This window comes from Lepisma saccharinum, chromosome 3, assembly GCF_977018435.1.
Source record: "Lepisma saccharinum chromosome 3, izLepSacc3.1, whole genome shotgun sequence".
Taxonomy (NCBI): Eukaryota; Metazoa; Arthropoda; class Insecta; order Zygentoma; family Lepismatidae; genus Lepisma; species Lepisma saccharinum.
The window spans coordinates 113,565,271-113,591,058 of NC_139231.1; the positions used below are offsets into that span (position 1 = coordinate 113,565,271).

General features: G+C 36.8%; 1 protein-coding gene across 1 annotated transcript in view; it reads right to left on the reverse strand.

The window, feature by feature from the left end:
* Positions 1-2,260: 2,260 nt before the first annotated feature.
* Positions 2,261-25,788, reverse strand: part of LOC145985968 (lysosomal Pro-X carboxypeptidase-like) — a 33,598-nt gene continuing 10,070 nt past the window's right edge. Inside the window, exons 2-9 of the mRNA XM_083120116.1 lie at positions 20,947-21,087; positions 16,700-16,801; positions 15,971-16,152; positions 15,010-15,167; positions 14,070-14,242; positions 10,868-11,032; positions 5,186-5,373; positions 2,261-2,632 (exon numbers count right to left, since the gene is read on the reverse strand). Of these exons, the coding sequence (XP_082976242.1) occupies positions 2,437-2,632; positions 5,186-5,373; positions 10,868-11,032; positions 14,070-14,242; positions 15,010-15,167; positions 15,971-16,152; positions 16,700-16,801; positions 20,947-21,087 (1,305 nt within the window). The 3' untranslated portion in view covers positions 2,261-2,436. The remainder of the gene's footprint in view (positions 2,633-5,185; positions 5,374-10,867; positions 11,033-14,069; positions 14,243-15,009; positions 15,168-15,970; positions 16,153-16,699; positions 16,802-20,946; positions 21,088-25,788) is intronic.

Below are 25,788 nucleotides of genomic sequence, written 5' to 3' on the forward strand. Positions count from 1 at the left end.
TTGTGTATATATAATGCCCTGTTTTTGTATCTTGTTACTTTTGTACTTGATACAGAGTCTGAAGAAGACCTTGCTAGAAGGTTGAAACGTTACGTTTAGTTTATGTTTTTAATAAAATAAATTACTGCCTTGGTCAGCATATTTAGTTTTTCATAAATCATGGAAACAAGGCTTAATGGTGTTATAAAGGGGAAGTAAAATAAACCAAAACAACAACAACAATTAGAACGCGCGTTTTCTCGCCCAAATTAATACATTCGTATTTATGACTGTTTAGCTTACCCATTTCTTTTATTGGAGGCCAAATTATTAGTATATTTAAATAAAACGAGAGCAAGATATTTGTTATTTAATCATTACATATTCCATATTTGAAAAAAAAGAAAAGAAACCATAACATTTATGTCTGCACATAATACAAGTATGTTCCCATTCATATACGAATAAAACTACATCCCATATTATACATACATATTGTACAACGTTTAAAAGGTTGTGTAAATGCAGAGAACATAAGTACTTTTATAACACCATTAAGCCTTGTTTCCATGATTATGAAAAACTAAGTATGCTGACCAAGGCAGTAATTTATTTTATTAAAAACATAAACTAAACGTAACGTTTCAACCTACTAGCAAGGTCTTCTTCAGACTCTGTATCAAGTACAATAGTAAAAAGATACACAAAAAGGGCATTATATATACACAAACATTACTCCCTCCAGACTATTAGAAAGTTGTTAGGAACATTCTAGCAGGTGGCTTTCACTTGCCAACTGTGCTTTCACCCAACAGGCTAAACATAATTACTTTCATATAGAATGTGGTTGGACTTTTTATCTCACGCTCTTTTTCCTTCATTTTTCTCCCTTCTCCTCTCCTCTTTCTCTCTTGTCCTTTCCACTCTTTCTAACATCTTCTTCCATTCTTTGTTTAACTCAAGTCCCCCATTCCAGTTCATTATGTCTTCTTCACCTTTCTTCTCTATTTCTTTGGCTTCCTTCCATTTTCTCACTAGCATTCTCTTCTCCCTTCCTATCTGCTTAGCCTCACCCCACTCTATGTCATGTCCTGTTTCTCTCGTGTGTTTAAATATTGCATTTCTCTCTCTCTTAAGTCGTACATCATCCCTATGTTGTTTCAACCTGTCTTTCAGCCTTTTTTTCGTTTCTCCTATGTACACACTCTGACATTCTTAACATTTCACTTCATAGATAATCCCTTCCTCTACCTCTTCTCTGTTCTCCTTTTTCTTGCTTGCATTCTTCGCTATTCCTAAGATGCTTCTCCCTCCCTTCCTGTAAGTTTTAATTCCCGCTTTCCTAAGCACTTTGCATATCTTTTCTGTTGTCTTCCCCATACTCCTTATTCCAAACCTTCTCTCCTCTTTTTCTTTCTCTTCCAATTCTCCCCTGCCTGTTTTCTTATTTCTTATGTTTATGTCCAGTCTATCCTGCTTCTCATAGTCATTCTTTTCCAGCTGTTTCCATAGGCTATTTATTTTGCCTTCTTTTTCACATTCTTTCATGCATATTTTCTTGATTCTGTCCTCCATATTCTTTATAAAATTTCTTTTTGTCACCTCACTTACATCATTTCTTTGAAATGTTACGTTTAGTTTATGTTTTTAATAAAATAAATTACTTCCTTGGTCAGCATACTTAGTTTTTCATTAACATAAGTACTGCAGAAAATTTTCCCCTGAGTTCTTTAGAGGATTTACAAAGGAATCAAAGGAAACCTGTCCCCTATCTGTCCTATAGGAGATAGACTGGAGGACCTGAAACCACGGGCTTTCGACCATGGGAGCGGGGGGCGAGGTGGCAAGGGGGGTACAGGCAGACATCTTCCCTTTCCCTTCGAGCGGTTGTCTATACCTGGATCTGGTAAGGCGGAAGAAGAGCCAGCTAGGGTATTCAGCCTTGCCAGCTGATCACATCGAGGGACGAGAAGCTCGTGTAAAGAAGTGTTGCATATAAACTGAGGCTTCAAGATAATAAATATTGTGATTTGAAAATAATTAGAGACGTGAGATTGATTGATCTATCTCTGCTAGACTAGCTACTCCTCAGTGCACGTCACTGCTTGTTATGAAACTTAATAGCAAAAATTGTAGGAAGGCGAAGAGGAAGATCGAAGAACAATGTCGAGATGGTTAAGAATCAAATGAGCCCAGGATAGAGGCAGATGGAAGGATTATGTTGTAATAATAAACTTTCAGGTTTAAGAATGCCAGTGTGTTAGTCTACAAAATATACAACTTTTTTGATGGATGCAATCACTTTATTGAAATACCCAAATAAGATAACTCAATACAATATTTTGCATGTAATTGTTCATAACATTAAAGCCTTCCTCATTCGTAAAATTCTTGCTGTTCAAATATTCTCTGTGAATACTTATAAGTGTGGGTTTTCTTGTTCTTTTTAAATGAAAATTATTTGCTCACACCTATCCATTTTGTAATAAATGTTTCATGGAGTTTCCGTGCTTCCTGCACAGAGTGTGGATCTGCTGGGTTGCTTTCCCTCAAATCCAAGTGATGGGCTCCTTCAGGTATGATGATGGATATCAGAGAGTCTGATAAGGTACGCATTACCCCTCCACTAGTCCACGGATCAAGAAGTCCATTGCTAAAATAATTGGTGATAGTAGAATAGAACATCTGCATGAATTATTTGTTAACACAAAATATGTTGCAATGGATCATTGGCATATATTAATTCCTTCCAGGCAATGTCTTTAAAGAGCAATACACAAAAATTAGTGACACTGATCCAATATAAAATCACAAATTTTCTTGAAGACTCCTTAATGGTTCATTAACCTCCTTAATGTTACATACATGAAGAGGATGGATGCAGAAAGACTACCAGTATGAGCTTACAATGCACAAGGAGTTGGAATAATGCCAAGGGGAAGACCAAGGTGTTGGTGGAAAGAGCTGAGAGTGTAAGGAGAAGAGGGAAAGATTGGGACACCGTGGGAAGAGAGGAGTGGTGGAAGACCAGAAGAAAATAGAGAGACTTGACTTCTATGCCAACCCAGCCAGAGGCAGGAAATGGCGAAGGATGATGATGAATTAATGTTACATAACTAAACTAAAATGAATTTTACCTTTGAAAAACAAATTACTCGTAAAACAGAGCATACAAATTATACATACACATTTACTTTCATAAAAGACAACAAAATGTTGCCTCCATGATAGCATAGTGGTAATATCATCACCTTGCAATCAGTGTCCTAGGTTTGATACGCAGTGGAGACACACAGTGGTTCTACTTAAAACTGTACGAGAGGGTTTTGATAAGTTTTCAGCCTGACAGGGAAAGTATTGGAAGAGTATGTTTTAGTATGTTGTGAGTCAATGTTTCATAACATCTTGTGCAAAATTTGAGACGGATACAGCTAGTAATACTTTTGCGTTACAAGTTTAAAGTGACCCTGGCAGCGCAGAGTGTGCAGTTTTCCAAATTGGAGATGAGAGCTGTCATCAAGTACCTCTTACCCGGAGGAGGCAAATAGTGGTTCGAATCCCACTTTAAACTGTAGATCCAGTGCCGATTAGCCTTACTGTGCATAAAAGTGGACTTAAAACACCAATTCAACCAATCAATTACTACCTCTTCTAGAAGAACGTCGGAGCCAAGGAAATATACGACAAATTGACACATACAATGCCCAATGACTGTCCTTCATACAGCACAGTGATACTGTGGGGGCGGATTTCAGGAGGGGGAGAACAAGCACAGAAGATGAAAGGCTAGGAAGGCCCAGAACAGTAGTGACTGAGAAAATTGTTGATATTGTCAACGACCTGATCCTTGCAGACAGGAGGATTGGTCTGCAATGTATAGCAGGCAACCTAGGCATCAATCTAGAGCGGGTGCATTACATTGTGCATTAATAATTGGAGATGAAAAAACTTTCTGCCAAGTGGGTGTTCAAACTCTTGACAGCTGATCACAAGCGGAAAAGAAGGGACAGTGCTAAGGCACTGTTTGACCGATTTTAACGTAGTTCAGCCAGTGTTATTGAACAAATAGCAGTGGCATGCATACAAGGTAAGCTACAATGGAATTCGAACTTTGCATATTTCCGAGGATAATTAGACCCCCCGAGAGGCATTTTTGCGGAGTCCGCGAAAGAGTAAAATGCCGCAAAGCAGTGGCATGCGGTGTTTTTATCAAGGCAAGCCTGCCCTTGATGTACTATTGTTTATTTAAAAATTATATATTCAGTGCTTCGGCTATCTAAATGGTCACCGCACGCCACTGACGAATAGTGACAGTGGATGAAACTGCATTGCATGTATGATCCTGAGGGGGAAAAAAAAAAAAATCCATGCAGTGGTGCCATAGTGGATCACAACGGCCTAAAAAATGTTACCGACTGAAATCTGCAGGAAAAGTAATGGGTGTTGTATTTTAAGATTGTCAGGGGATATCTGGAAAATGTCCCCACCTTGAATGCTGAAAGTTATGTGGTCCTGTTGGATAAAGTACATTCCCGTTTGAAGGAAAAGACAAAGCTCTTTGCCACAAGACAGGCATCATGATGCAGAAACTTCGTGATTTAAAATATGAACTCATTGACCATCCCCTTTATCCTCCCGATCTGGCCCCCTCAGACTATCATCTTTTCCTCAAATTCAACATTTACCTCAAAGGTACTGATTTGAGGGACACCAGTGACATCATTTCATTGGTAGAGGCATGGTTTGCCGACCAAGATACAACCTTCTATTGCCATAGGTTAGAATTGTTGCAAGTGTATCAACCCGAAAGGAAGCTATGTTGAATAAAATGGCATTCATTTGCCACTGGTGCAATTATTTATTTCCGAGGAAACTTATCAAAACCCCCTCCCTCGTATCTCTGGTCCCAATTAGTCTTCTGTGCATAAAATAGAATTAAACTCAAAGTGGGAAAATTTTGCACAAAATTACAGACTATTTATAGATATCAAATTGGCAAAATTATCATTAACTTACTGGTCTGATTATCAGCATTTTTGTTTGTATCATCAAACCTTTGACTACACATAAGAATACAACTAGTCACACTACAGGTTGTGATGAACCTTATCCATGTGTATATCTCAATAAGTAGAAGCAATTTCCCATATATATATATTGTTAGTACAACAATTAGATCACTGCTTGTTGTAAAATGAAGACTCACCTGAAAACGATATTGCTAGATGCATTAATTTGGCTTCCTCCATACATTTTTTCTGCCAGGAATTCTTGAGGACGGACTTTCCATTCCTTGTAGCAATCATCAGAGTACCTTTGGAAATCCCATTTTGATTCTTCAAACATATCTTCCTTGCCATTTGGACACATTGGCATTACCATCTCCGTGCATTGCTGGCAACATTAAAAATACAATACTTGCAAACTCTATTTCATTGCAAAAACATATGCTGATCCCTACATGATTTAAGGAACAGGGATTAATCCTAACAACTTCAGACACTTAAAAAATAGGCATCCAATGTATAAAATTAGGCCCTGATGCAAACTTTACAACTAGTTTTACATAAAGCTATAAAAAGTTATAATTATAAAAATCCACAAATTAATAAACTTTTATTGTTACACAAATGTGAAAAGTCGGGACCAGGATCGGGGGGAAAAATCCCATCCTGATCCCTACTTCGGGAAATTACTTCCCGAGCAGTCCGGAAATATCGAAAGGTCATTTTAAAAAGTCATTAATTCTCGATGTTATCTGCATTGTAAATGTCTGGAACTTATCGAAAAATGTTCATTTTTGTACCAGAAATGAAAAATAATCACTTAAAGTGAAAATGACGTATAGAATTTGAGATTTCCAGAGCTTCAGGAAATTTTGAACATTTCCCATCCCAAGTCAGGAAATTGCAAATTCTTCCCATCCTGAATGTCGGGATTTAAAAAAAATTCCCGTCCCAACCCAAAAAATTCTGTCCCACACACCCCTATTATTCACAGATATTTTTAAGAATGTTTTACATAATTTCAGCAACACTTTTGATCCAGCAGTTCATTGCACTCATTAATCTTGGTTCTCATAATTGGCAGCACATTGAATTATTAGATTTTTCTCTCCCAAATTTTCCACAGTAAAACTGCTCCTTTTATCTGTCACAATATTTTTTTAAAGGCAGAAAATATCCTCTCAACAGAGGTAGATGTAGAAAAGGCACCATGTAACATGCAGGGGATATTGTTAGTGTTGAATTGTGTCAGAAAACGACGACCAAGAAAAAGTATATGAGCAGGTCGTAAATACATATACTGAATTGGGCCTACTAGCCTTCCATGGAGGAGGCCACATAATTATTATATTGAGAAATATGCATGCAGGAGTGGATGGAGTGAGATGACCTTGTTCACTTTGGCCACCTAAAAAATATAAAATCGAGGTTCTGAAGTAATCCAAAATTACTTCAGAAGAAAATTATTCCAATCCACAGTGATCCAGAATGCGAAAAAAGTCTGCAAAATAGAAATTTTGACTTTTCAGTAAGGGGATAAAACATTACCACTTCTGTAAACAACTAAATGGGGCATGCAACTGCCATAAATTTTTTCTCTAAATTTATTATTTGTTCTTGTTTTCGGCCCTCAAAATGGAGGTTCAAGAAAATAGAATTTTCGGACTATATTTTGTACTTATTTTTAAAACTTGTTGTAGCAATTATTTTTTCGCCGGACAATATGATGATTTCTAAAGCAAAGGATACTTTAAAGTATTGTGAAAATGGCATGGGAGAAAATTTTTGCTATTTTTGACAAATTGAGCTTATTTGTGAACATGTGCTCCATTGTTAATGGGTCAGCTGGCAACCCTGAATCAAACATGGTCATGTGTGTGCGTGCTAGGGGAATAGGTCGTCTCCAATTTCGCTATCAGCTGATGCTTAATACATATAGAAGTAGTGCAGTGTAACAGAAATATATTCAAATGTCCCCAACAACTCCTAACACCTTCCAAAACTTTCATCAACACCCTCCCTAAAAGTTTCCCCAAAGACTCGGCTGTGTAAATATTACCCAGAAGCAAAATTACTTCGTAAATCGGAGTTAAAATTACATTAAAGCATTTGATTAACAATATCTTTATTGGATAAACTAATTGTATTAATTTTGAACATGCTTATTGTATTTGACAATGGATGAAATTGAGAGAAAAGATCATGTTTAAATACCAAGCTGAAATGCAGGAGCGCACATGTGGGTGAAATTTACATAGGCGATGTTTCTGCGGCCCTGTGAGGGCAACTAAGGAAGCATCATACCTGATTCAAGGTCATGACATTCGAAAGTGTTTACTGGAAAGGTAGTGGGAAGGGTCGCCTCAGGCACACTCATTGGTAAAGATGAAAGAAATATTTCAAAATCTTTTGGGCCATTTTTACCCATTCACGTGTCCTTTGCGGGTTAATGGTGATGGTGTGTCATAGAAATCCACGAAACATTATTCCTGAAAAATCTGATGATAGAAATTATCAGATTAATCATTTGGTTCATTCATGTTAGATTCTATAAATTTTAAAAATATCGCTTAAGATTGTGTTATGACCTTTAGTATTGATGTGTCGCGGTGCTGCAGCAAAGTATTTTAAGGATATGAAAACTGTTGCCGAAAAGAAGATCATTTTCTTTAAAAATAATTTCAGTTGACTTTTAAAAAAATGTGGTGTTTGTAGTCAGTAGTGTATGCAGGATTTTATCAGGGGGGTTATTTCTAAAACTTTCTCCAAATTCACATTACTATTGTTTTATTATACTTTAATTAAATAATAATACTTATAATTAATGAATTAGCTGAATTACTACTAATAATACTACTAATACCATTACTACTATTAAGTAGTAGAGATCTCCATAAATATAGTATTTATGAAAGCAATAGAACGAAATTACTTTCTAGTCATTCGATTTTTATCAAATTCTGGGAGCATTTTTTTTTTTGTTTCTTTGTTACGAAATAATTGTCTGGTCAACGAGGTGAGACATTTTAAGTGTGAGGAATATCCATAAAAACAAGAAAATATATTAAAATAAATTGAAATAATAAAAGTATGGAACTCATCCAAGGAGCTGTGGTGGTCTGGTTGGTAGAGCGTCTTGACAACCACGTGGGAGATCCGGGTTCGATTCCCGAAATTGGTTGAAGCTTATTGTCGTTTGAATAATTGTCTAGTCAACAAGGTGAGACATTTTAAAGAGAGACATTCAAACGTGCTGCGGTAAACAATGGGAAGGTGGACTAGTGACTGTATTCTTGTCCACCTAGCCTTTGTCCATACATTAGCCACTTACAATGAACCAAGAACTTTCTTTAGTTAATTCTCATTGTTCACACAAAAAAATACATGGAAATAATAATTCAATAATAATAATTATTATTATTTGTAGTAGTAGTAGTAGTAGTAGTAGTAATAGTATTGTCCCAGATCTTTGACTATGATAAATTGGCCAATTATAACATTACGTTTAGTTTATGTTTTATAATAAAATAAATTACTGCTTTGGTCAGCATATTGAGTTTTTGATAAATTAGCCATTTAAGTTTTTTTTCCACAGAATTTTTCATAATATTTCACAAGCTCAACAAAGGGGGGGGGGGGGTTAAACCCCATAACCCCCCTTGCACTTGCATCCCTCTTGCCACTGTTTACTTTTTCTTCACTCTATACTCTACGCAATCTCAAAAGCAGATTATCAATTTTGAAGAAAGTAGGGACAGAAATAATAGGTGAAGTGCTTCGCCGGAAAAATGCATCTAAGGAACTCGCATTCACAACCAAAGTGCATTTAAAGGAAGTAGGAAAGATATCGAAACTAGTAAATAAATATTATTTAATGCCTCAAAAGATATTAATTTATCTTGAAAGTGATTTGATAGGAAGTCTGTTTTCCTCACTTTAAACATTTATTTCGCTTAAATTCATTTTAATGATACCTCTCACATTTATTATTACTTTCATTATAATCCTTATCTTCATTATTTTTGTTATTATTTAATCTATTTCTGGAAATGAATTTTGGTTTTCAAGTGTATTGTTTAGTTTTACTGTGGTTTCAAGTGTGCATTGAAATATACTTTTTGTATAAAAATCAAAATAATCAATCTCATGTGAATTCTGTGGACCCAAAGTGTGAATTATTCCTTAAAATTGCTAATTTTTATTACACATTTGTATTGATTTAGGGGTCAAATAGCGAGCTCCTGATTTTTGCCGATATTTTTCGCATTCCGGATCACTGTGCAATCGTACAAAATTCTATTATTGAGTGTCAATACTTGCCTGATACACCTTTCGCCAGTTTGGAAGCCCATTGTATTTTAAAGCACGGAATCATTTTTACTATGGGAAGCCTAGCAGAGGACGAAAAGTTGCAAAAAATTATGTTTACAAGAAAGTACCTCTGGGAGCTTAGGACAGCGAATCATAGCAATGCGACCAGGAGAGAAAATTATACATCTGGCAATAAAAACCTTGTTCCAGATCTGAAGAGGAAAGAAAGAGTTTACAGTGATTGTTTAATCATGCCCACCTCAGGTCCTCTTTGTGCATCGCCTACATTCTGTCAAGGAACAATGAAAGAAAGAATCAGTCCAGAGTTGAGGTTCTCAATTTTGGTATATGTAGAGCCACATATTTATGGTGAATAAATTATCAAGATTTCGGTACAAAAACTGGACACATTTTGGGATCAAAAGTGGTATATAAAATGGCATTTCGGTGTTAAAATGGTGAATAAAACCCTGAATTTGATTTAAAAACTATACTTATTACACAGAATAAACATTTCGCTTCTCAGCACATTTACATAGTTATCAGAGTATTCAGTTTATTTCTATATAAAACAGTCCATTTTTACTTCTCAAATATTTACAGCAGAATTATTTCATTTTTCATGATTTGCATTACTCTCAGGATAATTCAGACTTCAGAAAGTGTCGCGTCAGTAAATAAACTCGAAATTTCGTGACAAAAACATGGTAGGAAAATGTACCTCACGCCTCTTCAAAAAACATGAAAAATGAACATGTGTAATTTCACATTTCATGTTTCCATCAAAACAAAATATGCATTCCTCTAGGCATATGCTATTACTACAGCTCTTGTCTAAAGCTGCTGAGAAGGAGAAATGATTAATTGGATCTGGACCTTGTTTATTTTCTGGACATTTAGCAACAAGTTTATAAAGGACAGCCCTCACAGTTGTTATTGCCACACAGAAGCAAAAGTGCAGAGTAACTAACCATGGTCTATAGATTCTCTAGAACACTACTTTTGAAGCTGCATAATTAGGCAAAGTTTTTTTTTTAATATTAAAACATACCTTTTGTATAAGTTCAGTTCGATTGGTACAGGTAAACACTACTTCTTTTGAAGATAAAACAATAGAACGTGTATTAATTGCATAAAAAATATTCCATGACCTCAATAACTAACAAAATTAGGATGGGCCAATTTAAAATTTTGGCCGATACCAATAAAGTGCTGATACAAAAATTACCGATAACCGATATAAAATTCCAAACGATCCTTGAAGAGCCTGAATGGATCTTGATCTAAATAATAAATGTGTGTTTCGAGGTGACTGCAGTGCAAAAGAAGTTGCATATTTTGACATTTACTTTTTAAGAAGTAGGCCATTGAGATTATCCATAAAAATTATACCAAAATTGCAGAATTTTGACCTAAATTGTAAGATATTTATAGATATATCAGATCGGTAACATAATCTGTAATTTTACCAATACACTGATATGCCTATACCAGCCGATACCAATAGAGTACCGATTAATCTGTCCCATCCCTAAACAAGATACAAATTATTCCAGGCATTTTGTTCTCACCTGAAAACTCCAGCCTACATCTCCCAGCTGGGGTTTGGCTGCAGAGCTTATATTCAAGCAGTGCTCACTTCCTGTGTAGTTGAAATAAATACTAACAGCTTTAAAAAGTGACAACAGAAGATGTTTTTCTTCTAGCGTAGAGTCAGGAAGTTTTTTACACACAGCCTGAAAAATAAATATAGCACATTATTACTGTTTCGTGAATCAATTACGGATGAAGTTTACATGCAAAAAAAAAAAAAGTTCTCACAGCCATTGAATGATGTCTCCATGTCAGCGTGGTTCTGTAAAACATACTTGTGAGAATTTGCCAGCTATATAGCAGAAGATAGTATGTTCCAGGGCCTCCCTGATGGCCATCTTGTAATCAAGGGTCCTGGGTGATACCTAGTGTAGGCAAATAATAGTTCGGATTCCACTTCAAAACTGTAGTCTAGTCCTGAATAGCCTATCTGTGCATAAAGTGGACTTAAAAGAAACACTGAATGTGTGCTCCAGTTTTCAGAGTTTGATGGCAGTCACCAAAACCAGACAGATATGTTGGTGTTATTTTGTTTTACATTGCTATTCCATTTTAGATGCAAAAGTTGACAACTGTTGTCGAACTTGATTCAATTAATGAACCATGAGTTATAAAAACTAGTATACAAGGAACTATGTCACTACAATATTTTGAATCACACAAGATGGAATAATATTAATACAGCCGAATTTATTAAAAACATTCCTTTCTTTTCGCCTTGAATTGTATCTCATAAATGGAAACTTTTTTGTCAACATTAACAATTCAAAAACTTATCAACAAATTAAACTTCAGTGCCAGACAGTGCAAGGAAGCCAAACTGAATGGTAATATGAAGCTATCTTGGATACAAATCCCTCACAATAGTTTTCTAATAAATTTTATCACATTTTCATTCAATCACAATCACATACATGTTCAAAATTATACAACTAACTGTTAAAAGAAATGTAAAGAATGATTTCTCATTGCCAAGTTATCTAAATGAAATAGTCCATGCTTCTCTACTAAAAGTCAAGGTAGGATGTAAATTTTCCATCGGGTTTATGAGGATCAGAATTGTATAGTTTCAACAAAAATAATGACCTTACAGACTGAGTTAGGTCACATTTTATGACTTGTGACTGCTATTTTTGAACACTGGTAGTCAAAGTGCAGCATCAGTTTCATCAATGTTAGGGAATTCCTCCACAAGGGCTCAGAATATATATCTATCAGTTATCTGAACAGTTTGAGGAAACAGAATATGTAATTACAAGAGCACAGGATGGTCATGCATTTTGCAGCTAATGTGCAAAGAGTTAATTTTCTGTTAACTCTGAAGAAATCAACCCACTGTGGCAGTTGCCAAATCTCTCCCACCTCTCATTTTCCTTACTAAAACTATTTGCTGTTTATCACATAAATGGATTATGTGATTAATGACAGTTACATGTTAGATTCAGATTAGATTTTCATATTCAGATTTTCTGATATGTAAAATTACAAACTACAACTAAACTCCTTGGTGCAACAGCCCTCTATTGGCCACCCCCCCCACACCCACCCACCCACGGGGGGAGGGAGAGAGAGAGGGGGGGAAGGAAGGAGTTAGACTGTTTTAAAATTTGAATAACACACTTAATTTTCAAAGGTACAGAAATGTATTACTACAGAAATACAGGTTATTGTATGCCATTTTTATTTAGCATGTACAAAAAATTATGCCTTCAATTTACTTCTATACACATTCGAAGGCCTTTTTCCTTTCCTTTTAAATGACCTACGTAAGAAGATCTTGAGTCAGCGCTTTGTCCGTTTGAACAATTGAAATAAATTCAAATCGGCGATCCGGTGAGAAGTTGGTGACCTGCTTAACTGTTTATCAAACCAGTGAGCATGGAGCCCTCAAATGTGCAACATCGAGCGTTTGTTGTGGAGGAATTCTTCAAAACTGGAGAATTTGTATTGAAAATGCAGCATCTTTTTCGACGTCATTTTCATGTGGCATGCCATGGGCAGGTACCAAGCCGCAACACTATCCTCAGGTGGGTGCAGAACTTCATGACAGCATCAGCTATGAATAGGTCACCACCTGACCGTGTTCGAACCGTAAGGACACCAGAAAACATAGGACGAGTAAGGGAAGCTATCATTAGGAGCCCAAGATGGTCAGCCAGCCAGCATGCTGTAGAGTTGGGGATTTCAGATCGCTCTGTACGACGAATGTTACATGTGGATCTAAAATTTTACCAATACAAGATTATGCTTGTGCAGAAGCTGCATGATGATGACTTTGTCAATCATAAAAGATTTGCTGAACAGATGTTCCAAATGTCCGAGGAAACGATTATTCTTATGAGTGACGAGGCACATTTCCATTTAAATGAATCTGTAAAGAAGCAAAACTTTAGATATTGGTCAAACGTAAACCCGCAGGAGCTTCATGAATGGCCGCTTCACAGTTCACGAGTGACGGTATGGTGTCATCGGTCCACGTTTCTTCGAAGATGAAGATGGGGATTGTGTGATGGTGAACTCCGAACGCTATATCGCAATGATGAATACTTTTGTTTTACCAGAACTTCGTCGGCTTTGCCGTAGGTGTAGGATAAATCAGCAAGACGTATGGTTCCAACAAAGATGGAGAAACGGCTCACAAATCTAGAAACTCTATGGCTGTTGTTCGTCAACTTTTTCCAGGACATGTAATTTCCTTGTTTGGTGACATACCCTGGCCTCCTCGGTCACCAGACCTTACAATCTGTGATTTTTTTCTGTGGGGATTCCTCAAATCTAAAGTGTATGTGAACAAACCTCGAACATTAGATGACCTGAAGCTTGCAATTAGAGATGAAATTGCGTGATGGTGAAATATTGCAACGTGCCGTCCGCAACTTCTGGGAGAGGCTTCGAATGTGTGTACACGTAAATGGAAGTCACTTGAAGGACATCTGGCAATTGGCATACAATAACTTAAAATGGCATACAATAACCTGTATTTCTGTAGTAATACATTTCTGTACCTTTGAAAATTAGGTCCTCTGCCGGACCCTGTATATGTTAAAAAAAAAATACTACTGCAGATGGATATGATATAGTTTCAATGGAATACTTACGTATGACAATATTCTGAAGTACATTTTAAGTAGTTCCAGTAATTGAATGATGGCACTGTAAAAGATAAAGTTCCATACAAACCTTGATTGGATTTGCAGGCAGAGGCAGAAGAAAATCAGTTGGATATGGATAATCCAGCATGGCTAGATATGTGTAGACCTCAACCAGCCATTTTTTAAGTTTAGTTACATCATTTGTGGTGGTAAGAGGCATACACAGTTTCCATGCAAGGGACAGCCAGGCTTTTCCACCCTCTGCAGGTAGTGAAGAAATAAATTAAAGAATTAATACATCAAACTTTACAGATTTGCAAATATATGAAAAGAGAACCAAATACAAGTCTAGTTTTATCATCCTGTGTTATGCTATCGAGTGCATCTGCAAAAGCAATTGAAACAATCCATTCAATCACTTTTACTGTAAATTTGGAATGGTGCAGATTAATCAGTACTCTATTGGTATTGGTCGATATAGGTATATCTGTGTATTGGTAAAATTACCTATAATTTCACTGATTCGATATATCTATAAGTATCTCATAATTTATTGCACTATTCTGTTATTAAGTCACAATTTTTATGGACATAAACGTCATTTCCTACTTTATTTTTTAAAAAAGGAAATGCCGCTTCTTTTGCATTCCAGTCATCTGGTAACGTACATTTATTAACGAGGTCAATGAACCATTCAGGTTTTTCCAAAGACCTTTTGGAATTTTATATCAGATTGGTATTGATATTAGTATCGGTAAATTTTATATTGGTGCTTTATTGGCATCAGCCAAAATTTAATATTGGTTCATCCTTACTGTAAATCCAAGAATGATGAAGAGAGTAAAGTGACTTTCCTTACAATAAATCTCATGAAAGACATGCTTCATTATCTCTAAAATTAACATTAAAATAACCATAGAGAACATAGAGGAAACTCAATTAAAAAGGCAAATTCAGTATTTCAATTCCTTAATATACCTTTCTGATGTTTTGAGGTTAATAAACAAGAAGTAAGAAAAAAAACATACCTAAACTAGTTATATTGTTTATAGCCTTCCATGAGTTTCGAACAGAATCTGAGCATTCTGAAGATTGGACTTGAAAATCTGAGGTCACAATGCGATAAAAGGCATCACAGGGAATTAGTCCAGGAAACTGCAGAATTGGTGCTGATGCTGCAATGGAACTGTGTAGCAAATTAGTATAATTCAGCACAAAAAAGACTTTAAGCACATTAAAAATATATCCTCAATAATAGAGATTATGTAAGAAGAAAATTTAGTGTCAAAATAATTAAATACAAGAAAAATATATTAATTTGAAACTCTTTCTCTCTACATTTAAGAGAAATACAATAATATTTTATCTCATTCTTCATAAAAAATTTCTGATGTATTGCAATCACTGCATAAGCAGAATGCATAATCTGGTATGCTTATTTGCTTTTCTTCAATATTCACATTCATTTTAACACTATTCACATACAATGTATAGGAAACACTTTTCCTTATGTTTAATTATTTAAATTTTGTAATTAATGTACTTGTAAATATTGTAATATTGTATTCCTATTTCATCAAACAGGAATAGCATACATCACACAGAAAACTTCAAATAATTCTTTTACAATTTCCTTCACTTTCATTTCATAACATATATTCATACAAAGTAGATAGAAAATTATTAAGAGTTATTCAAAACTGTGACTCCAACAGGGATCGAACACAGGTCCCTTGGCATTCCACATTGATGCTCTACAACTGAGCTTCAAAGCCAACCTGTGGTCATCTCACAGCTTCTATAGCTTAAATCTGTGTCTATGTTTATAATGTCCATTTCATAATTTTGAGTAAGTTATACCTGAGCAAATAGATTTTTATAACCACTTTCTGCACAAATAGAATAATTGGCCGCCGCCAAAAAAATACCAAATGGATTTCTTCTCTTGTCTCATTTACCTTCAATAAGAGAGAAAAATACAATAGTTACCCTCGTACAACATGTGGATATTTCATTCTTAACCATGCAGAAAGCATTCCTCCATACGACCCTCCAAAAGCTATCACGTGGCTCTCATTCCCTGCCGTTTGGTTTGACTTCAAGTAATATATTAGATCAACATAGTCGGCTAGAGCTTGCTGAGAAGATAAGTAGCCCAAATACTTGGGATCCTGGGAAGATATGAAGTCACTTTGTTACAGTTCATACAGTGTGTTTTGATAAAATGGCTGCACAAACTCAACTAAACGCACTGCCATGAAATTAGGTGAGTGGCAGAAGTTCGCACTGTTGCCACATCAGAGCACAACCCTACGTGTTCGGAGGTTTAAGAGCAGTCCGACGTGTAGATATGGGACTCCATTTCTGGGGCCTGTAACAAATTTTCAATTCACACAATCACCAGCTCCGTATCGACCAGGACACGAAAGTGCCCTGGAGAGAGGTTGGTTTGACGCTCGAACTAGGCAATTCAGCCCAGTTGACATTGCCACACATTGTGCAGGAACCAGCAACTTTTGTCCAGCTCTAGCTTTTCTATTTCCATATGTGTCACCAGTGTAATTCTGCCCAGCTGCCTATTTTTATGGCCGTGCTCGTAGTGTCATTCCAAGAAATTTACAAGTTTCAAAAAACTAATATAAAATGCATTACTCAAAATGATAACTGTGTATCAATAATTGCAATTAATATTTAACACCTTAAAAATTATATACATACTGAATATGACTTCTCTCCATATGGTAAAGATTTTCCATAATAACGATGCTCAGCAAATACAACAAGAGCCTTAAATTTGGGTGCTATCTCCCAGACAAAACCCTAAAAAGAGAATTCATATTTTGAGAAAATCAGGAAGAAAAAGTGAATAAGAAGCGAAAAACCTGTTACATTATTATTATTAACCCTTAGATGCCAGTTTTTTGATTAGTCTGAACTGATAAACATAAGGCTATAATTTGCAACTCTAGCATACATAGATAGATAATATTCTTTGAAAACCTTGAGGGTATTTTAGATTTCCCGACGAAAACAAAAATTGACTTTACATTAGAATATTATTTTTCTCCAAATGTCAGCAGCAAGTGGGCAATTCTTGCAACGATAATTAAACACATATCAGTATGTAGGTATAGAGCGACCACAAGGAAAAGAACGTTCGACGAAAAATCTCCGGTCACCTTTCCCTTCTTCCGTTCAATTCGGGCCATAAGGAAGCATGCTCCACTCTCCCTGCCCCTCCAGGTGCGAGTAAGGTGCACAGGAGTCGCAGGTCTGCGCAGGTCTTTTTGCTTGTGGTTCCACTATACAGTGTTCAACTCTCATGTCCTGGCATTGCCTACATAATGGCCTGATGTGTTTCAAATTTTTAAAAAATAATAATAATAATTATAAAAAAAGTTTTTATTTTAACTTTCGTCTTCTAATTGATAAATGAAAATTTGATTTCTTCGACCATAGATTTATAGCCTAATCTGTATATTGAAGGAAACTAGATAACATTTTTAACTCTAGAATTCACAGTTTCCACGATATTGCAACTCTAACATTCATAGTTTCCAAGTTAAAAAAAAATATTGAAATCTTGCTGAATTTCAAATTTGTTGCATGGAAATGCTCCAGGCATTAAGGTAAACCCAGGGAAATTGGCACAGGCATCTAAGGGTTAATCAACATAATGTACACATGTGTGCACAAAAAAAGAAAGGAAAGGGGGCAGAAGTGCAGATAAATAATAATGGAAGAAAGTAGTAGCCACTTACCATATAAAATGAAAGTTTCTATATTCTGTAACCTGTCCACCCGCATGCTCACTGAATAAACAAATTTGGCATTGTACCTACCTAAATACGGATATGATTTTTTTAATATATCATGATAGTCTTGATTTACCTATTTTTCCTCTTACCATAGACAATTTATCCAGGAGGGATACAGGAGGAAAGTACATTTCTGGCTAAATATATTGTTCTGATAGCCAAGCAAATATATCAAAGCAATGTGAAACAATATATTGGTACATGGAGCACAAATGTTATGTTATGTAAAATCACATCATTCACATGTAATGCTCAATATGCAAAAAGTGTTAAAAATTAATTATAATGACTTTCAATTAAAAATATTTTGGCACATGAATTTCACATATTTCATTGTGTTTAATTATTTTTATCCTAATATTATTAGACTTATTTTGGGATGTGGCATTTATGTGCAGATATTCCTGTATCAGATTTCGTGGATAAGTTATCTTATCCTTAGCCAGAATTTTTCATCAGGTCACAGCTAAGAATCCTGCTACTTCTGATATTTTTAACAGAATAAACCTAATAAAAAATCACATTTAATTACCACACACTAGTAGGCAGGGAGTGCCGTTCATGCGTAAGCAAACGATACAGGTTTGAGTTCGTGTTCTGGACGGTGATGGTTGCTCATTCAGTGTGGGGACGGGGATATAATACCTTAAAATATACCATTTTAATTTTACCTGACACCTGTCGGCACCAAAAAGAAATAACAAATAGCATTGTACCTGACACAACTGAAACAACAAATAATGACGCGTACATCCAGTAAAAAATATATGTATTGGAATCTAACATATAAAAAACAAAACACAGTACAGCTGAAGCACTCATTCATTCTCTGAGGCATATCATAATAAAATTATACATGCAAGTCTTATATTTAATCAATGTACCCTTTCCATTTTTAACATGAACTCCTTGAATTAGGTCATTAATCTCTGCTCCTGTGCTCCTTACAATTAATATGTGCCAGCCCTCTATAAAAACAATTGTCAGAGTAATCGGTCGACGTGATTGAACTTTTCGTTCAACAAGAACATTCGCATCTAGACAGCAAGTATCAATTAACCAGTTTCCTCAGACAGGGATATTTACTACAAGCCCCTTCTCGTCCTCCAAAAAAAATTACAACTCTGCTGCGTGACGCAATACTCAAATAGACTCCAGCTGTCTTAATATCTCAATTAACCTTCGGCGCGAGCAACAATTACATTACAACTCTATAACAAAGAAAACCTCACTTGCGCAACCTGGGCAAATTTAACACACATTACTCAACAAATAAAAGACTAAACAGTCAATCCTAGATTAGTTATTCAAACGACTGGGCAGCGGATTACTGTACTATGGAGCACACTTTGACAAGTTACAATAGAATTTAACGCAATATAGGAGCTTTATCTTTAAATTCTGACCATTAAAAGAGATTAAAAACAAACACAAAATGACATATTTTATAACAATACTCAAATACAAGGGGCGAAAGTTAGGTTCTGGATTCCGAGTCATTTCAAAGTTCGCGAATCAATATGGCTTTAATCTTTCGTGGTAGGGCGATGAAAGAAAACAATACTTTCGTACGTGGATATTAACCGACAGATGAATACTGTACCAAACTCTGCTGCATCATTGGGTGGTCCATTTTTCCAAGGTGCGGGTAATTACATATGGTTCCATTGTGACGAAAAATGTTTCTTCGGTTAACAACCGCGACGAAGGGCGTCGATGGTGACACTTCGCACTTTCACTACCTCTCCCTGTCGTTTATCTCTTCTTCACTCTGACGTTGGGCGTCTCTTGGGGTAGTCTCGGCATCTCATCTTTCCGTGCTTCATCTAGCGGGCATCTCCCGAGCGTTGGCTTGGGGTCCTTCCTCTCAGGCATTTGGCATCTATTCGTCATTTCTGTTGGCTGGTTTCCTTGGCATGGTGCATCGTTTCTGTTGGGTCACGTCGTGCCTGATGGTATAGTGCAACCACAAGCAAAACAACCTGCGCAGACCCGCGACTCCTGTGCACCATACTTCCGCGAGGAGGGGCGGGGGAGAGTGAACCATGCTTCCTTATGGCCTGAGCTGAAGGGAAGAAGGGAAAGCTGCACGGGGACATTTCGTCCCAAGGTTTTTTTCCTTGTGGTCGATCTATAGTGACGGCATCGTTAGAGACTTCTCTTTATCCTCCTAGCCTGCCATGGCTTTTGATTGTCCTCGTTTCACAAAACAATTAACTGTATATGATCACAGAATCACAGTCTCACTTCGACGACTTCCAGCGATTGATGTAAGCACACCTGTATCACAAATCACTGGCAGCCACACGCTGGTGGTTCATGAAAAATACTAAGTACACAGTAGACTGAGATTCAGCACAGAAGTGCTCTCACTACGAGAATCGCGGCAAGCTATGTCGGAACTTCAGGGTTCTGTAGTTTTATACCTGGTTTGAAATTTTGGTTGGAAGAGCGTTAAAACAAGCGTCGCTTCCCCTTCCGGCAAGGTTTGTTCACCCTGGGTGCATTGTGTTCTCACGTGGGCAGCACGTGTCCTCCACTAGGTACGGAGGGATTAAGTTTCCATCTTCCCGGTGCCAGAATTGCAGATTCGTACATGGTCCATGATTTGCCTTTTTACAACCAATTTGATCTTACATCCTCGATATTCTGTTGATCATCTTGAAATTACATTCAGGTATCTTTTACAACATGCGGTTGTCCAAATTTCAAGTACATCTGCCGACTGGAAATGGAGATATTCCATAAGGCCTATTTTTGTACAGGTGGGACGTCGTAATAAATGAACCTTTGTGACAATCGTCGCCGTGACTCCGAACCTTCCCCCAACTTCCATTGTCTCGTCAGAATTTCATTTTGCCGATGGATACCTATGAACTTTTCAAACCTCAAAACCCAATTTTCACGCATTACATCAGTAACATATTGATTAATTACATAATAAAAATAATATTAGACAGGGATTTACATGTCCAACAATGACCGTGACATAATACGCATATTCTACACCACAGACTTAACAGATATGATTGCAATCTGTGATATTAGAATGCAGTATTAAAATATGGAAAAGGAAAGAAGATAATGGTTTGTGTTGGTACAAAATGCACACATCACTTATCTCTTGATATGAAATATGGTTCTTACCGTGTTGTTCGAGAACATTTCAATGTCACCTTCATTTCCAGTATAGAAGAATATAGGTCCACCATCTTGGTTCCAATATGTTCCATTTATCAGATACCTTAGTTGGAAAGTTTCATTGGACACAAAATTAAAATGGTCAACCTATAATTACACAAAAATACAAACAAGGTATAGTTATTATAATAATAAAAAATACAATATTTTTTTTCTCACATTGGATCTGGTTTTGTCCGAACTGACATGTTCTGCCAAGTTTAACGGATCAGTGTTCTGGTGATGTCATGCTCACATTGCATCAGGAACATCATCAGTGTGCTGGTAGATGTGCAAAATGTACCAAAATGGACGATGAATGTTGCATTGGAAAGCCCTTTTCTTCATTGTGGGGTGTACCATTCTTTGAGACACCCAAATGTCAACCTCTCTTCCACATGGCACACCATAGACTGTATTTTTCAGACTAGCAAAGCTCTGACATCTGGGCTCACGTCCAGTATAATCCTCAAGTTGTGTCATCCACATATGTTTGTGATTGTCCCTTCACCAATATAATGTTGTCAACATTCATCCATATATTCAGATTAGCCAAAATCGGCAGAAAAGCAAAGTAAAATCAATCAATTTTGGCACGTTGTATATGTAGAAAATAATATTCATCATTGCAGCAATTACAAGGATTTGTTCTAGGTCTGATTTGTGGTCAGATAAACTAATCGGAACTGAACCTTAAACATGGAATCTGATACACTGTACAATGTGCCTCCATCAGGAAACTAACCCAGAACCTTTCAATTATAAGGTGACAGCATTAGTAATCAAGGAATCCCAGGTTCGATACCTGGTAGAGGCACTTAGTGGTTCGGACATAGAGAGAAAAAATATGTGGATACTAGCTATATGAAGAAAGGATTGGTACCCAGCTCAAGACAGTCGTTTGTATGACTTGCATTTTGTTACAATCATGTGGATCGTTTATCTGTATCTACATTTCTTAGGAAGGCTTCAGACCAAAGCGACAGTCGACAGCAAGGGTTCACACTGAAGTGACAAGCGAGAAAGGCCCCTTCAGTCTACAAGCAAGCATTTACCGTACATGGGCGAACAACAGAGTGAGGCGACACGATGCACGCCATGGCTATTGGGAGTCTGAGCGACACATGCAGCTTGTCGTGTCGCTTTGGTTTGAAAGGTTGCTGATGGTTTGGTTCCAAGAGACACATGTCGCTTTTCGCTTCGAACTGAAATATCCCATAGGAAGATTTCAGGCCGAAGAGACAGGCGATAAGTGACAGCATGAGTTCACACTGAAGTGACAAGCGGTGCGACGAGAGACAAACAAGCATTCACCACACATGCAAAAGAAATGGACCGAGGTGACACGATGCATGGTAATGAGGAAACGTCCCAGTCTGATTAACATGTGCAGCTTGTCGTGTCGCTTCGGTTCGAATGGAAGCTTTCAGACTGTAGTGACTGTGTGTCTCTCGGAAACCAACCTTCAGAAATAAACAAAACCTTCCAAACCGAAGCAACACGACAAGCTGCACATCTTGGTCGGATTGGGCCATTTTATCAATTGGAGGTTTTAGAGGTGGTGCTACTGAAAGCATGTAGCTCAGTCAATGAAGGACAAAAAAACGTTGACTGTCGGAAATAATTCCTTAAAAACTGAATTTTGGTCAGTTGTTAGAAAACACTACTAGTAGTGCAAAATCCCAAAAATCCCCACTCCTCCCTGCGGTCCTTCACCTAGTGCCCCCCACCCCCAACGCATGTTAGTTTTCCTATGCTCTTTTGCAGTTTTTGAATTTTGAATTTGAATTTTATTTTTCTTCCATTGACCTTTGTTTAAAAGGGCATGGAAAACGTCAAGATACATAATGAAATAATAATTAGTTAAGTACATCATAACAAAAAAGAAGAAACATTGTGTAGTACATTACATCACTACACCAAAGTAAAAATAAAAAAATACACTTCATTACACTACAATAAAAATAAAAAACACATTATCATTGTTGCATGATTGAAATAAGAATACAATTTAAATACAAATTTTTTAGTACATTGGCCTTGTATTGTCTTGTTCCATGAATTCTCTGATACTGTAGAGAGCTCTCTCTGTCAAATATTTTTTTATTGTTAGTATTTGTTTATCTTTTGGAGATATCAGTTTTATGTCATGAGGCAGCTGGTTGTAGAATATTTTTCCGGCATTCATTGGTGATTGTTTTGAGATATTGAGTCTGTGTTGGTTCTGGTAATAATTATCTTTCCCCCTTGTATTGTGGTTGTGTAATTGGTTATTTTTAGTCATGCGTCCAGTATTTAGAACAAACGTTATAGCCTTATAGATATATAGTGAGTATATTGTCATTATTTGTTTCTCCCTGAATAACTCTTTGCAAGATTCCCTACAGCCTAGTTTGTACATTATTCTAAGTGCTCTCATTTGAAGTCTCAGTATTCTGACAGTATTATTATAAAATGATCCACCCCAAGCTATTATGCCATATTCAACATAGGGGTAAATTAGTCCATAATATATGCATTTGTTAATTTCTGTTAAATTATATTCAGCCATTTGTTTTAGCAGGTATAGATTAGATGAAAATTTACTGCAGATGTTTTTAATTTGTTCTTCCCACGTTAATTTTTGATCTAGTGTTATTCCCAAAAACTTTACTGAAGATACAGTTTCTATGAGCACATTGTCTATGCATAGTGTTTGTGACTCAAAATCCATGTTTCAGATTGTATTGAATATCATAAATTTTGTTTTATTGTTGTTTATTATTAATCCATGTGAAGTTAAGTATTGTGCCAGTTGGTTTATGGTGATAAAAGTGTTTATTTCAAGCTTCCTAGGGTCGATACCTCTGGCAAGAACAGTTGTGTCATCATAGGTGACAATTTTTGTGTTTGGGTATTCTGGTACATTGTTTATGTACAAAATAAAGAGCAGGGGCCCCAGGATTGATCCTTGGGGTACCCCCATTAACACTTGTTTTGCTTATTTGAGTAATTTGCATTCTGTCCTGTAGATAAGATTGTATAAGTTCATAAGCTATCCCCCTTATTCCTATATTGCTTAGTTTGACCATAAGCAGGTCATGTTTTACCCTATCAAATGCCTTGGAAAGATCTAGATATATATAGTGTTTGCAGCTTCGTGTTTCTCTAATGTTTCGGTTACATAATCGATTAACTGTGCTAGAGCTGTGTTTATTGATTTCCCTTTCTGGAATCCATGCTGGTTTCTGTTTATTATGTTATATTTGTTACAAAACTTTGCATTACATCCTTTATGATTAGCTATATTGGTGCGAAATTTAACCTTGCCCCCAAATGAAAAACTCTGGATAAATAAGTGATATAGTATAATCTGCACCCGTAGTCTCTATTGGCAATCCTAACATAAGAGTTCAGTATGGGCTCATATGGGTTTTTACTTTTGAGATCGCCACCCCCAAATAACAGTGTCTATGTCAGACAGAAAAGCCGCTTACATTCGAAGAGAAAATAATAATTATGCAGGGAATGTAAGGTTATGATGGTCTATGATTTCCTTTACAATTCAGACTATCCAATAAAGATGTATTTCTTCCAATTATTTTGTGAATGGGGAAGTGAGGGGAAATAGAATGCTATAAAACTGATGATATTGTTATAATGTATGCTGAAGAGGAGACCAATACAAATGCTGGTAAAATATGTGTGCTATTAACAGGGATGGTGCTACCCCCAAAACTGACCTCAGCGTAGCCCCCAGATTTTTATAGTACGGTAGACGCATTTCGACCGAAAATAAGAAAACGAAGTTTTCTTACTTAATATTTTCCATTATAAAACTTCCATTTGGCCAATCATGAGTCGCTGAACTTGCTACTAACTTAGCATTATACTCTGCCCAACACCCAGTAGTCTAGCTGCATGACCGGGCTGTCTTCCAACGAAGTGGTAGAGGCACATTTCATCAAGTCATGGCTAGAAATGGAAATGTTCATGCAACTGAATGCTTTACTTTCATTAACATAATATATAATCCTATAGCGCAACAGCCCAATATCGGGCCAAGGCTTACCTACCGACTGCTGGCCTCCCTCCCACTCGAGCCACCAAGGGGGCGTGGAGATCTGTAGCCAGACTAGGGGGACGGGTGATCAACCCGACCGACACCCAGCCGTTGTAGGACTTCGCGACCGGATTACGCTCACTCACTTGGAGCTCCCCAATTTCCTCACAATGGTGGGTTGCCACCGGCCCTATACGTAGGCCGAATAAATTCCGACCAGAGCCGGATTCGAACCCACGCCATCCCACAGCGAACGATCTCAAGACGAGTGAGCGCCTTAACCCGCTCAGCTACGGAACTCTGGCGCCTGGAACCACTGTCGAAGTAATAATTTATGAGGGTATGTATTTTGAGTGTCAGCGTCTGTTTGTTTTCGCCCCTTCGTTACTTCCATCTTATCACCATTGAACCTTATCGTTGTCATTATCAAAATTAGCAGAAAATGGCTTTAAATAAAACAAATCAATCACAACTTACTCTTCCAAAAATGAACTTCCATTAGTTCATAGCTCTTAGAAAGTTGAGGTGGTACTTTCAATTGCACAGCGTTTCATTAGTGGATCAAGGCAGCTAATTCCGTGAACAATGACGTTGTTTTCCGAAAGTCTCAAATATTTGTCTCAGGCAATCACCCTCTTAAAACGGACGCATCTTCTGTGGTGAAAAAATGACACGTTTGGTGCGAGTTTTTTCTGTATATATTTCTCCAATGACATAACGCTGTCGCATTATAATGAAGAGGTCCTGTGTTCGACTCTCCCCTCTTC